This window comes from Saimiri boliviensis, chromosome 6 (assembly GCF_048565385.1).
Source record: "Saimiri boliviensis isolate mSaiBol1 chromosome 6, mSaiBol1.pri, whole genome shotgun sequence".
Taxonomy (NCBI): Eukaryota; Metazoa; Chordata; class Mammalia; order Primates; family Cebidae; genus Saimiri; species Saimiri boliviensis.
Genome location: NC_133454.1, coordinates 70,793,314 through 70,806,952, shown reverse-complemented (window position 1 = coordinate 70,806,952; position 13,639 = coordinate 70,793,314). Strand labels below are relative to the sequence as shown.

The following is a 13,639-nucleotide window of genomic DNA, read 5'->3' as shown; positions in this document are numbered from 1 at the left end:
AAGTTCTGATAGTTCACAAAGCAACATTTTCTCCTCCTAGCTTTCTGGTTCTGTGATGAGAGGGCTTGATGTAAAGACTTCTGACATGCCCTGGAGACATTTTCTCCATTGTCTTGGTGGTTAACATTTGGCTCTTCATTACTTATGCAAATTTATGCAGCTGAGCTTTTGTTTTCTGTTCCTCTGTCAGAATGCAGATTTTCCAAACATTTATGCTCTGCTTCCCTTTAAACGTAAATTCCAATTCCATACCATCTCTCTGTGAATCTGTTACAGGGATTATAATTCAAGATGAGATTTGGGTGGGGACACAAAACCTAACCATGTCACCTGGGATGCAAGGTTGGTTTGACATAGTGCAAATCAATAAATGTGATTCTTCACATAAACGAAACTAAAGACAAAACCACATGATTATCTCAATAGATGTAGAAAGGCCTTCAATAAAATTCAACATCCCTTCATGTTAAAAACTCTCAATAAACTAGGTATTGAAGGAACACACCTCAAAATAATAAGAGCCATATCTGACAGACCCACAGCCAATATCATTCTGAATGTGCAAAAGCTGGAAGCATTCTCCTAAAATAGGCACAAAAGAAGTATGCCCTCTCTCACTGCTCCTATTTTGTATAGTACTGGAAGTTCTAGCCAGGACCGTCAGGCAAGAGAAAGAAATAAAGGATATTCAAATAGGAAGAGAGGAAGTCATACTGTCTTTGTTTGCTGATGACATGATTTATATCTAGAAAACACCATCATCTCAACCCAAAAGCTCCTTAATCTGATAAGTAACTTTAGCAAAATCTCAGGATACAAAATCATTGTACAAAAATCCTTAATCTGATAAGTAACTTTAGCAAAATCTCAGGATACAAAATAATTGTACAAAAATTATTAGCATTCCTATACACACCGGTAGCAGGCAACCAGAAAGCCAAATCATGAATGAACTCCCATTCAGAATTGGCACAAAAAGAATAAAATACCTACAAATACAGCTAACAAGGAAAGGCAGGACCTCTTCAAGGAGAACTACAAACCACTGCTTAGAGAAATCAGAGATGACACAGACAAATGGAAAAACATTGCATGCTCATGGATAGGAAGAATTAATATCGTGAAAATGGCCATACTGCCCAAAGCAATTTATAGATTCAATGCTATTCACATTAAACTACCATTGACATTCTTCACAGAATTAGGAAAAACTATTTTAAAGTTCATATGGAACCAAAACTATTTTAAAATTCATATGGAACCTGAATGGTCAAGACAGTTCTAAGCAAAAAGAAAAAAGCCAGAGGAATCACACTATCCAACTTCAAACTATACTACAAGGCTACTGTAACCAAAACAGCTCGTATTGGTACAAGAACAGACACTTAGACCAGTGGAACAGAATAGAGAATACAGAAATAAGACCACACACCTACAACCATCTGATCTTAGATAGACCTGACAAAAACAAACAATGGGAAAAGAATTTCCTGTTTAATAAGTGATGCTGGGAGAACTGGTTAGCCAGATGCAGAAAATTGAAACTGGACTCCTTCCTTACATCATATAAAGAAATCAACTCAAGATGGATTAAAGACTGAAATGTAAAGCCCGAAACTATAAAAACCCTAGAAGACAATCTAGGCAATACCATTCAGGACCATATGTATGGGCAAAGATCTCATGACGAATATGCCAAAAGCAATTGCAGCAAAAGCAGAATTGACAAGTGAGATCTAGTAAACTAAAGAGCTTCTGCACAGCAAAAGAAACTGTCATCAGAGTGAACAGACAACCTGATGACAGGTAGAATGGGAGAAAATTTTTGCAATCCATCCATCTGACAAAGGTCTAACATTCAGCATCAACCAGGAACTTAAACAGAGTTTGTTTTTTTTTTTTTTTTTAAAAGCCACCTCATTAAAAAGTGGGCAGTGGATGAATAGGTACTTCTCAAAAGAAGACATACATGGACATACATGTGGCCAAAAAACATAAGAAAAAGAGCTCAACATTACTGATCATTAGAGAAACGCAAATCAAAAGCATAATGAGATACCATCAACACCAGTCAATGACTATTACTAAAAAGTCAAAAAACAGATGCTGGCAAGGTTGTGGAGAAAAAGGAACACTTATACTGTTGATGGGAGTGTAAATTAGTTCAACCATTGTGGAAGACAGTGTGGTGATTCCTCAAAAAACCTAGAGGCAGAAATATCATTTGACTTGGCAATTTCATTTCTAGGTATATATGCAAAGGAGTAGATATCATTCTCTTACAAAAATACATGCACATGTATGTTCATTGCAACACTGCTCGCAACAGCAAAGACATGAAACCAACCTACATACCTTTTAGTTATAGACTGAATAAAGAAAATGTGGTACATATACCCCCAATGGATTACTATGCAGCTGTTAAAAGGAACAAGATTATGTCATTTGCAGGAGCATAGATGAAGGTGAAAGGCGTCATCCTCAGCAAACACAGGAGCAGAAAACCAAACGCTGCATGTTCTCATTTATAAAGCGGGAGCTGAATGATGAGAACTGATGTACACATGTAGGGAAACAACACACACTGGGGCCTGTCCAAGGATGGGGTGTGGAAAGAGGGAGCGCATCGGGAAGAATAGCTAATGGATGCTGGGCTTAATACCTAGGTGATGGGAAGATCTGTGCAGCAAACCACCATGACACAGGTTTGGCTATGTAACAAACCTGCACATCCTGCACATATACCTTTGAACTTAAACAATGGAAAAAGATAAAAGAAAACAAAAACCAGTACATCAAAACTTACTGAATGTAATGAAAGCAGCGCTCAGAGGGAAATTTATAGCTGTAAAAGATCTAAGATTAAACACACAGAATAGACTAAACACAGAAAATAAAAGGGGGCCGGGTGCGGTGGCTCAAGCCTGTAATCCCAGCACTTTGGGAGGCTGAGGCAGGTGAATCACAAGGTCAAGAGATTGAGACCATCCTGGTCAACATGGTGAAACCCAGTCTCTACTAAAAATACAAAACACTAGCTGGGCGTGGTGGCGCGTGCCTGTAATCCCAGCCACTCAGGAGGTTGAGGCTGGAGAATTGCCTGAACCCAGGAGGCAGAGGTTGCGGTGAGCCAAGATTACGCCATTGCACTCCAGCCTGGGTAACAAGAGTGACACTCCATCTCAAAAAAAAAAAAAAAAAAAAAAAAAAAGAGAAAGAAAAGAAAATATAATAAAAGGAAGGAAATAATAAAGATTACGTTGATGATAAACAGAGAATAGGAAAACCTAAAATAGGAAACCAAAAGTTGGTTCAGTTGGTAAGATCAACAAAATCGACAGACTTTTAACTAGACTGGTCAAGAAAAAAAAGAAGACTCAAATTACTAAAATCAGGAAGTAAAGTTGTACCATTACTGACCTTATAGAATTAAGAAGGATTATACACAAAACTGACCAATTTTATGCCAACAGATTAGATGATTTAGATGAAATGTACCAGTTCCTACAAACATGTAAAATGCCTGAACTTAAGAGAAAGTTGAAAATATAAATTGACCTATATTAAGTAAAAAGTTTGAACTCAGTAATTTAAAAAACATCCAACAATGAAAGCCCAGGATCAGATGGCTTCACTGATGATTCTACAAAACATCTCTAAAGAAGAATTAACGTGAATCCTCAAACTCTCCCCAAAATTAGAAGAATAAATATTCTGTGAGGTAAGCATTACCTTGATACCAAGCTGGACAAAGATTTCATAAGAAAACTATAGACCAAGACCTCTTGTGAATGTAGATACAAAATTGTTCAGCAAAAATACCAGCCAACAAAATCCAGCAGCATTTTAAAAGAAGTATGCACCATGACCAGTGGGATTTATCCCAAGAATGCAAAGGTGTTTCTGCATATGAAGATCAGTGTAAGGTACCATTTTAGTAGAATGAAGGGAAAAAAATTCAGTTGCATTTCTATACACTAGCAATGAGCAATCCATAAAAGTTAACTATGAAAACAATTCAATTTATGATAGCATCAAAAAATAGAATACTTATGAATAAATTTAACCACAGTAATACAAGACTTGTATGTTGAAAACTACAAAATGTTGCTGAAAGAAATGAAAGAAGATCTAAGTAAAGCAAAAGACCTCCTTTGCTCATGGATTAGAAGTTGTTAAGATGGCAATACTCTTGAAGTTATTTTACAGATTTAGTGCAATACCTATTAAAATGCCAATGGTCTTTTTGCAGAAATGGACAAACATACTAAAATTCACATGTGAATTTTCAGAAGATCCCAAATAGTCAAAATAATCTTGAAAATAAAAAGAGAACAAATGTAGAAGACTCACAACTCCTAATTTCAAAATTTACTGCGAAGTATAGCAATCAAAACAGTGTGGTAGTGGAATAAGGGTAGACATCTATATCAGTGGAATAGAATCGAGAGTCCAGAAATAAACCCATACATCTATGGTTGATTAATTTTCAGTAAGGGTGCCAAGACCATTCAGTACGATAGAATAGTCACTTTACATATGGTACTGGGATAACTGGATATCTGCATGCAAAAGAATGAAGTTGGACCCCAACCTTATACCACATACAAAAATGAACTCCAGATGGATCAAAGACCTAAATGTAAGAGCTTAAACTATAAACCTCTTAGAAGAAAACACTTGAGGAGTTCAGTTGTATGCTAACTGCTCTCTTACAGCACTTATGCTATAGAGTGGTGGACCTCAGTGACTAGATGTTCCTTTTCAGTGAAGGTTATTTTTTGATCAGTCTGTCTCTAATGCTTTGCACAGAGTTGGTGCTCAGTAAAGTCTGTTGATCAGATGAATGGGAGAGGTAATGACAATTTCAGCTATACTAAAGTTTACCAAAAAGATTTTAGATTGTCAGAAACGTCTTTAAGATTTCTTCATTGCTTGGTCACTGCAAATGTGTTTCCTCCCTGAGCCTTTTCGTTTGCCCCAACTACAGGTAGTTTCATTTGTGTATCTGATAACATAGGCTTGAAAACAGTGACTTTCGATTTGACTGTTTTACACCTGAAAAAATGGATTTATAGCCTGTTTTAAAAAATCATATTAGGCTGTTTCTTAACTATGTAATATTTGGAACTTAAGGTTTAGATCCAGCCTCAGTTTGAATACCTCTAATGGCATGGAGCTCAGTGTCTCCCCAGGCAAGTGTCAGTGAACTGCTCTGACTATTAAAAGTTACAAAGGTCTTTCTTAGGTTGTTCAGAAAAGCTTTTCCTCTTATTGTCTGCTTGTTTCACCAATGGAATCACACCAAACAATTCATATATTTGAAGTAACAATGCTGTCTCTCTCAACTTTACTTTGCTTCTGACCCAAGGTATTTATTTACCACAGCATTTTAATCTGCCATACAGTATGCCCCTGGGTGGCTTAACACCACTGACAGTTTCTGTGACTTCTAGGGATTCAAATGAATATCAGTTTACATATATATATTATTGCACTTTAGGTTCTGGGGTGCATGTGCAAAACATGCAGGATTGTTGCATAGGTACATACGCGGCAATGTGGTTTGCTTCCTCCATCCCCCCGCCACCTGTATCTGGCATTTCTCACTTGGTTACCCCTCTCCAACCTCCCTACCCCCTGCTGTCCCTGCCCTATTCCCTTTCAACATACCCCAGTGTGTGATGCTCCCTTCCCTGTGTTCATGTGTTCTCATTGTTCAACACCCACCTGTGAGTGAGAACATGCAGTGTTTGTTTTTCTGTTGTTGTGTCAGTTTGCTGAGAATGATGGTTTCCAGTTTCATCCATGTCCCTACAAAGGACACGGACTCATAGTTTTTTTATGGCTACATAGTATTCCATGGTGTATATGTGCCACATTTTCCTTGTCCAGTTTATCATCGATGTGCATTTGGGTTGGTTCCAGATCTTTGCTATTGTAAACAGTGCCACAATGAACATATGTGTGCGTGTGTCTTTATAATAGAATGATTTATGATCCTTTGGATATATACCCAGTAATGGGATTGCTGGGTCAAATGGAATTTCTGTTTCTAGGTCCTTGAGGAATCGCCACACTGTCTTCCACAATGGTTGAACTAATTTACACTCCCACCAACAGTGTAAAAGTGTTCCTATTTCTCCACATCCTCTCCAGCATCTGTTATCTCCAGATTTTTAAATTATCACCATTCTAACTGGCATGAGATGGTATCTCAATGTGGTTTTGATTTGCATTTCTCTAATGACCAGTGATGATGAGCATTTTTTCATGTTTGTTGGCCCCATAAATGTCTTCTTTTGAAACGTGTCTGTTCATATCCTTTGCCACTTTTGAATGTTTTTTTTTTTTTAATTATAAATCTGTTTTAGTTCTTTGTAGATTCTGGATATTAGCCCTTTGTCAGATGGGTAGATTGCAGAAATTGTTCCCCATTCAGCTGGTTGCTGGTTCACTCTAATGATTGTTTCTTTTGCTGTGCAGAAGCTCTGGAGTTTAGGTAGATCCCGTTTGTCTATTTTGGCTTTTGTTGCCAGTGCTTTTGGTGTTTTAGTCATGAAGTCCTTGCCTATGCCTATGTACTGAATGGTTTTGCCTAGGTTTTCTTCTAGGGTTTTTATGGTGTTAGGCCTTATGTTTAAGTCTTTAATCCATCTGGAGTTAATTGTAGTGTAAGGTGTCAGAAAGGGGTCCAGTTTCTGCTTTCTGTACATGGCTAGAGTGTTTTCCCAACACCATTTATTAAATAGGGAATCCTTTCCCTATTGTCTGTTTTTGTCAGTTTTGTCAAAGATCAGATGGTTTTAGATGTGCAGCATTGCCTACGAGGCCTCTGTTCTGTTCCATTGGTCTATATTTTTGTTTTGGTACCAGTACCGTGCTGTTGTGATTACTGTAGCCTTGTAGCATAGTTTGAAGTCAGATAGCATGATGCCTCCAGCTTTGTTCTTTTTGCTTAGAATTGTCTTGGCTATGCAGGCGCTCTTTTGGTTCCATATGAAATTTAAGATTTTTTTTCCAGTTCTGTGAAGAGGGTCATAGGTAGCTTTATGGTGATAGCATTGAATCTATAAATTACTTTCGACAATATGGCCATTTTCACAGTATTGATTCTTTCTAACCATGAGCACGGACTGTTTTTCCATCTGTTTGTGTCCTCTTGTATTTCCTTGAGCAGTGGTTTGTAGTTCTCCTTGAAGAGGTCCTTTACTTCCTTTGTTAGTTGTGTTCCTAGGTATTTTATTCTCTTTGTAGCAATTGTGAATGGCAGTTCATTCTTGATTTGGCTCTCTTTAAGTCTGTTACTGGTGTATAGGAATGCTTGTGATTTCTGCATATTGGTTTTGTATCCTGAGATTTTGCTGAAGTTGCTTATCAGTTTAAGGAGATTTTGGGCTGAGACGGTGGGGTCTTCTAAATATACCATCGTGTTGTCTGCAAATAGAGAAAATTTGACTTCCTCCTTTCCTAATTGAATACTGTTTGTTTCTTTTTCCTGCCTAATTGCTCTGGCTAGTACTTCCAGTACTATATTGAATAGGAGTGGTGAGAGAGGGCATCCTTGTCTAGTGCCAGATTTCAAAGGGACTGCTTCCAGTTTTTGCCCATTTAGTATGATATATTGGCTGTGCATTTGTCGTAAATAGCTTTTATTGTTTTGAAATACGTTGTTGATACATAGTTTATTGAGAGTTTTTATCATAAAGTGCTGTTGAATTTTGTCAAAGGACTTCTCTGCATCAATTGAGATAGTCATGTGGTTTTTGTCTTTGTTCTGTTTATGTGGTGGATTACGTTTATAGACTTGTGTATGTTGAACCAGCATTGCATCTCCAGAATGAAGCCTACTTGATCTTGATGGAAAAGTTTTTTGATGTGCTGTTGCAGTCGGTTTGCCAGTATTTTATTGAAGATTTTTGCATCTATGTTCATCGTGAATATTGGCCTGAGGTTTTCTTTTTTTAATTGAGTCTCTGCTGGGTTTTGGTATCAGGATGATGTTGGTCTCATAAAATGATTTGGGAAGGATTTCCTCTTTTTGTATTGTTTGGAATAGTTTCAGAAGGAATGGTATCAACTCCTCTTTTTATGTCTGGTAGAATTCAGCTATGAACCCATCTGGACCTGGGATTTTTTTGGTTGGTAGGCTGTTAATTGCTGCCTCAACTTCAGCTTTTGTTATTGGTCTATTCAGGGTTTTGACTTCTTCCTGGTTTAGTCTTGGGAGGATGCAAGTGTCCAGGTATTTATCCACTTCTTCCACGTTTACTGGTTTGTGTTCATGGAGTTGTTTGTAGTAATCTCGGATGGTAGTTTATATTTCTGTGGAATCGGTGGTGATATCCCCTTTATCATTTTTTTATTGCATTTATTTTATTCTTCTCTCTTTTCTTTTTTATTAATCTGGCTAGTGGTCTCTTTATTTTGTTGATCTTTTCAAAAAACCAGCTCCTGGATTTATTGATGTTTTGAAGGGTTTTTTGTGTCTCTGTCTCCTTCAATTCTGCTCTGATCTTAGTTACTTCTTGTCCTCTGCTCACTTTTGAGTTTTTTTTTTTTATCTTGCTTCTCTAGCTCTTTCAGTTTTAATGACAGGGTGTCTGTTGAGTTTAGATCTTTCCTGGCTTCTCATGTGGTCATTTATTGCTATAAATTTCCCTCTGGGCACTGCTTTAAATGTGTCCCAGAGATTCTGGTATGTTGTGTCTTCATTCTCGTTGGTTTCATAGAACATCTTTATTTCTGCCTTCATTTCATTGTTTATCCAGTCAACATTCAAGAGCCAGTTGTTCAGTTTCCATGAAGTTGTGTGGTTCTGAGTTAGTTTCTTAATCCTGAGTTCTAATTTGATTGCACTGTCATCTGAGAGACTGTTTGTTATGATTTCCGTTCTTTCGCATTTGCTGAGGAGTTATTTACTTCCAATTATGTGGTCAATTTTAGAGTATGTGTGATGTGGTGCTGAGAAGAATGTATATTCTGTGGATTTGGAGTGGAGAGTTCTGTATATGTCTATTAGGTTTCCTTGGTATAGATCTGAGTTGAAGTCCTGGATATCCTTGTTAATTTTCTGTGTCGTTGATCTGTCTAATACTGACAGTGGAGTGTTAAAGGCCCCCAGCTGTTATTGTGTGAGAGTCTAAGTCTCTTTGCAAGTCATTAAGATCTTGCTTTATGTATCTGGGTGCTCCTGTATTGGTTATGTATATATTTAGGATCGTTAGCTCTTGTTGTTGCATTGATCCTTTCACCATTATGCAATGCCCCTCTTTGTCTCTTTTGATCTTTGTTGGTTTAAAGGCTGTTTTATCAGAGACTAGGATTGCAACTCCTGCTTTTCTTTTTGCTCTCCATTTGCTTGGTAAATCTTCCTGCATCCCTTTATTTTGAGCCTATGCATGTCCTTGCATGTGTTTCCTGGATACAGCACACCTATGAGTTTTGACTTTTTATCCAATTTGCCAGTCTTAGCTCATTTACATTTAAGGTTAATATTGTTATGTGTGAATTTGAGCCTACCATTTTGATGCCAGCTGGTTGTTTTGCCCATTAGTTGATGCAGTTTCTTCATTGTGTCAATGCTCTTTACCATTTGGTATGTTTTTGATGTGGTGGGTACTTGTTATTCCTTTCTATGTTTAGTGCTTCTTTCAAGAAGGAGCTCTTGTAAGGCAGGCCTAGTGGTGATGAAATCTCCCAGCTATTGCTTATTCGTAAATAATTTTATTTCTCCTTCACTTATGAAGCTTAATTTGCCTGGATATGAAATTCTAGGTTGAAATTTCTTTTCTTTGAGGATTTTGAGTATTGGCCCCCACTCTCTTCTGGATTGTAGGGTTTCTGCCGAGAGATCCTCTGTGAGTCTGAGGGGCTTCCCTTTGTTAGTAACCTGATGTTTCTGTCTGGCTGCCCTTAGCATTTTTTTCCTTCATTGCAACCCTGGTGAATCTGACGATTATGTGCCTTGGGGTTGCTCTTCTTGAGGTATACCTTTGTGGTGTTCTCTGTATTTCCTGGACTTGAATATTGGCCCGCCTTGCTAGTTTGGGGAAGTTCTCCTGGATAATATCCTGAAGAGTGTTTTCCAGCTTGGATTCATTCTCTGTGTCACATTCAGGTAGATTAGGTCTTTTCACATAATCTCATATTTCTTTGAGGCTTTGTTCGTTTCTTTTCACTCTTTTTTCTCTATCCTTGCCTTCTCGTTTTATTTCATTGAGTTGATCTTCAGTCTCTAATAACCTTTCTTCTGCTTGGTTGATTCGGCTGTTGAAACTTGTGTATGCTTTATGAAGTTCTCGTGTTGTGTTTTTCAGCTCCATCAATTTATATTCTTCTGTAAGCTGTTTATTCTCATTAGCAGTTCATCAAACTTTTTTTCAAGGTTCTTAGTTTCTTTGCATTGGTTAGAACATGTTCTTTTGGCTCAGAGATGTTTGTTATTACCCACCTTCTGTAGCCTGTTTCTGTCAATTCATCAGACCCATTCTCCATCCAGCTTTGTTCCTTTGCTGGTGATTAGTTGTGATCCCTTGGAGGAGGGGAGGCATTCTGGTTTTTGGTGTTTTCATCCTTTTTGCACTGGTTTCTTTCCATCTTTGTAGATTTATCTACCTGTGGTCTTTGTAGTTGGTGACTTTCAGATGAGGTCTCTTGAGTGGATGTCCTGTTTGTTGATGATGAAGTTATTTCTTTCTGTTTTTAGTTTTCCTTCTAACAGTCAGGCCCCTCTGCTATAGGATGCTGGAGGTCCACTCCAGACCCTGCTTGCTTGAGGCTCACCTGTAGTGGTGTCTGCGTTGTTCTTGTTGGGAACTGCACTCCAGAGCTGTTCCTGTTCGTCCATCTTTGATCCACCCCCATCACTTTTTTTTCTTAAGTAAACTACCAATCAAGCTGACTTCTACACAGCTGCTTTTGTAGGGGGATGTTGAAATATTCTGCCTGCTCCAAAATGTTATTTCCCACTAGATGGTACAACTTTCACGTCTTTCGTTTGGGTTAAATGTTGAATTTCTTGGTAAAATGCAAGCACGTGATATAGTCTGGCCACCTCTTTCTCCTGTTAATACTACATAGTTATAATACATAGGATGGGAGGGTTTTGAATGGGAGGAATAACACAGAAATACTGGAGTAGAAGTCCTTATGAGTGGGTTAGGACATGCTTTCACTAGAGATGTAGGGAGAAGAGAGGCATCTTGGGAAGGTGCTTTATCTCCTTTATAAATTTTCTTTGAGCTAATGCTGGCATAGTAGAACTCTGAAAACAAGGCTTTTGCTTCAAAAGAGTAGATATGGTGCATTCCATTCCAAAGTGAAATAAAATCATTTGAAGAAATAATTTCTCTTTAAGATTATCTGCGTAACTATGTGTCCACCTTGACTTATGGCAAATTCCTGTTTATCCTTTGAAATGAACATGCTTACAGGAAGGGTTTTCCAACCCAGCTCTCACTTCATCCCAGGTTATGAAGAACTCTCTCTTTTATGCCATTTCTGCTTCCTGTGCATACTTTTGTTGTGCCCATTGACTGTATTGTATTTATTTATTTGTCTGTCCACCGGACTCTGATTCCTTGAAGACCTAGAGCAGGCGTCCCCAAACTGCGAGCTGCGGGCTGCATGCAGCCCCCTGAGGCCATTTATCCGCCCCCCGCCGCACTTCAGGAAGGGGCATCTCTTTCATTGGTGGTCAGTGAGAGGAGCACGGTATGTGGCGGCCCTCCAACGTTCTGAGGGACAGCGAACTGGCCCCCTGTGTAAAAAGTTTGGGGACGCCTGACCTAGAGTATGTCTCATTCTTCTCTGTATTCCCAGTGCCTGGATAGTGGCCATCAGTGTCTGGCATACGTATAGTAAATATATGATATGTGCTTGGTGAACAGACATATATTTAGGCAAGAGTTGAGGAATGGGGAAACAAAGGTGAGTGAGAAATTAAGTGTCCCTCCTTGTCTGTGGGGCAGGTGACAGTCATCTGCACATAATTCTAACATAGGTTCACATATGATCCTGGGACAACTGTTAATAGATATCCACATACAAAAGGATAAAGTTGGACTCAAACTTCACACCATTTTGAGTTATAAAATTTAACTCAAGATGGACCGAAGACCTAATAAACTTAAGAACCAAAATTATAAAACTCTTAGAAGAAAACACTTGGGAAGTTTAGCTGCATAGTAACTACTCTTTTGTGGCACTTACTGTGCTATAGTGTAGTGGACTTCAGTATAGAATACCAATACTGTGTTTGGTTTGGATTATAAACTCAATGTGATAAAGACAAAAATGTGTTCTTTAAATCTCTGAAATCACTAGGATTTAGGCTTTTGAAAGCTCAATTGTAATGGATTAAAGGAGAGACTACATTTAATTTTCCTCTGTACATAAAGATCTAGTGCACTACTGTGCGTTCTTGTTAAGTACAGTATTTGTTTTGTGTTTGATTTAGATTGTTTGAGGAGAGGTTTGGGTCTAATAAAAAAAAATCTGTTGCTTGTAAAGGTGATTTAATATTGTATCCACCCTATTAAGGATAGTGAAGTATCTCTACATCCCTCTAAGCATGTTCAAAATAGCCATTGGTTCTGCCTCCTTTTGGCAGGTTCTAATTTGGAAACAAAAGCTTGAATCAAATATTCTCTCTGGAACACTCTCTTTTGGCAGAGTTTGTTCTTAGAATGTATTTTGTTAATAAATTAACTCATTTTCTATTATAGCTGCCCAAGGGAATTCTTTCTTGGTGAGTGGCTTAGAAAGCAAAAAGAGATTGTTATCCTTTTTTCTTACCGAGTATATGGACTAATTTTGACTACTTGTCTTTTATTTATTCTTTTTTAGGAAGCTAAACTCCAAGGTGGAAAGGAGTCAGAGCTGTAGTGACACAGCCCAGGAAAGAGCGAAGAGCAGACTTAGAGTAGCTCCAGCCAACAAAGCCAAGGTACACCTCGGCCACAGACCTCCCTTGCTTGTGAGGCCTGCCCCATCACCTCCTCTGCACATGGAAACTATTCCAGAAGAGAAGCAGAATGAGCAAAGGCATCTAGTTATGTGGGAAAAGTCCCCAAACAGATGTGAAGGAAGAAAGTTTGAATTAGTAGCCAGATGGATAGAATTAGAGCTACTAGAGAAACCACCCCTCTCGGTTTTTTTTTTTTTTTAAGAGGCAGAGTCTCACTCTGTCACCTAGGCTGGTGTGCAGTGGTACAACCGTAGCTCACTGCAGCCTTGAACTCTTGAGCTCAAGTAGTCTTTCTCAGTACTGAGTAGCTGGGACTACAGGCACATGCCACTACACCCAGGTAATTTTTAAATTTTTTGTGAAGATGGGATTTTGCTTTGTTGTCCAGGGTGGTCTCAGTGATACACCTGCCTTAGTTTCCCAGAATGCTGAGATTACAGCACTTTGGGAGGTGTGAGCCACCATAACTGGACAAGAAACCTTTTTTAAAGCTCTGGATAAGTTTTTTTTCCCCCCTACAAATTTTCAGTTTTATTAATTGTTTCAAGTATGTAGGATTATCTGCTAAATGGCATGCTTTCTAAGTGAGGGATTTTCTCCCTTCTTAGTCTCACATTACCCTTTATCCCTTTTATTGTCCTTCCCTTCCCTGTCCCTCTACCATCACAA

The 13,639-nt window shown here is 38.4% G+C and overlaps 1 protein-coding gene across 2 annotated transcripts in view; it reads left to right on the top strand.

The window, feature by feature from the left end:
• RNF169 (ring finger protein 169) overlaps window positions 1-13,639 on the top strand; it is a 99,214-nt gene that overhangs the window by 78,662 nt on the left and 6,913 nt on the right. For both annotated transcript variants that reach the window (XM_003923852.4, XM_074400928.1), the window contains exon 5: window positions 12,850-12,949. In XM_003923852.4, the coding sequence (XP_003923901.2) occupies window positions 12,850-12,949 (100 nt within the window). The remainder of the gene's footprint in view (window positions 1-12,849; window positions 12,950-13,639) is intronic.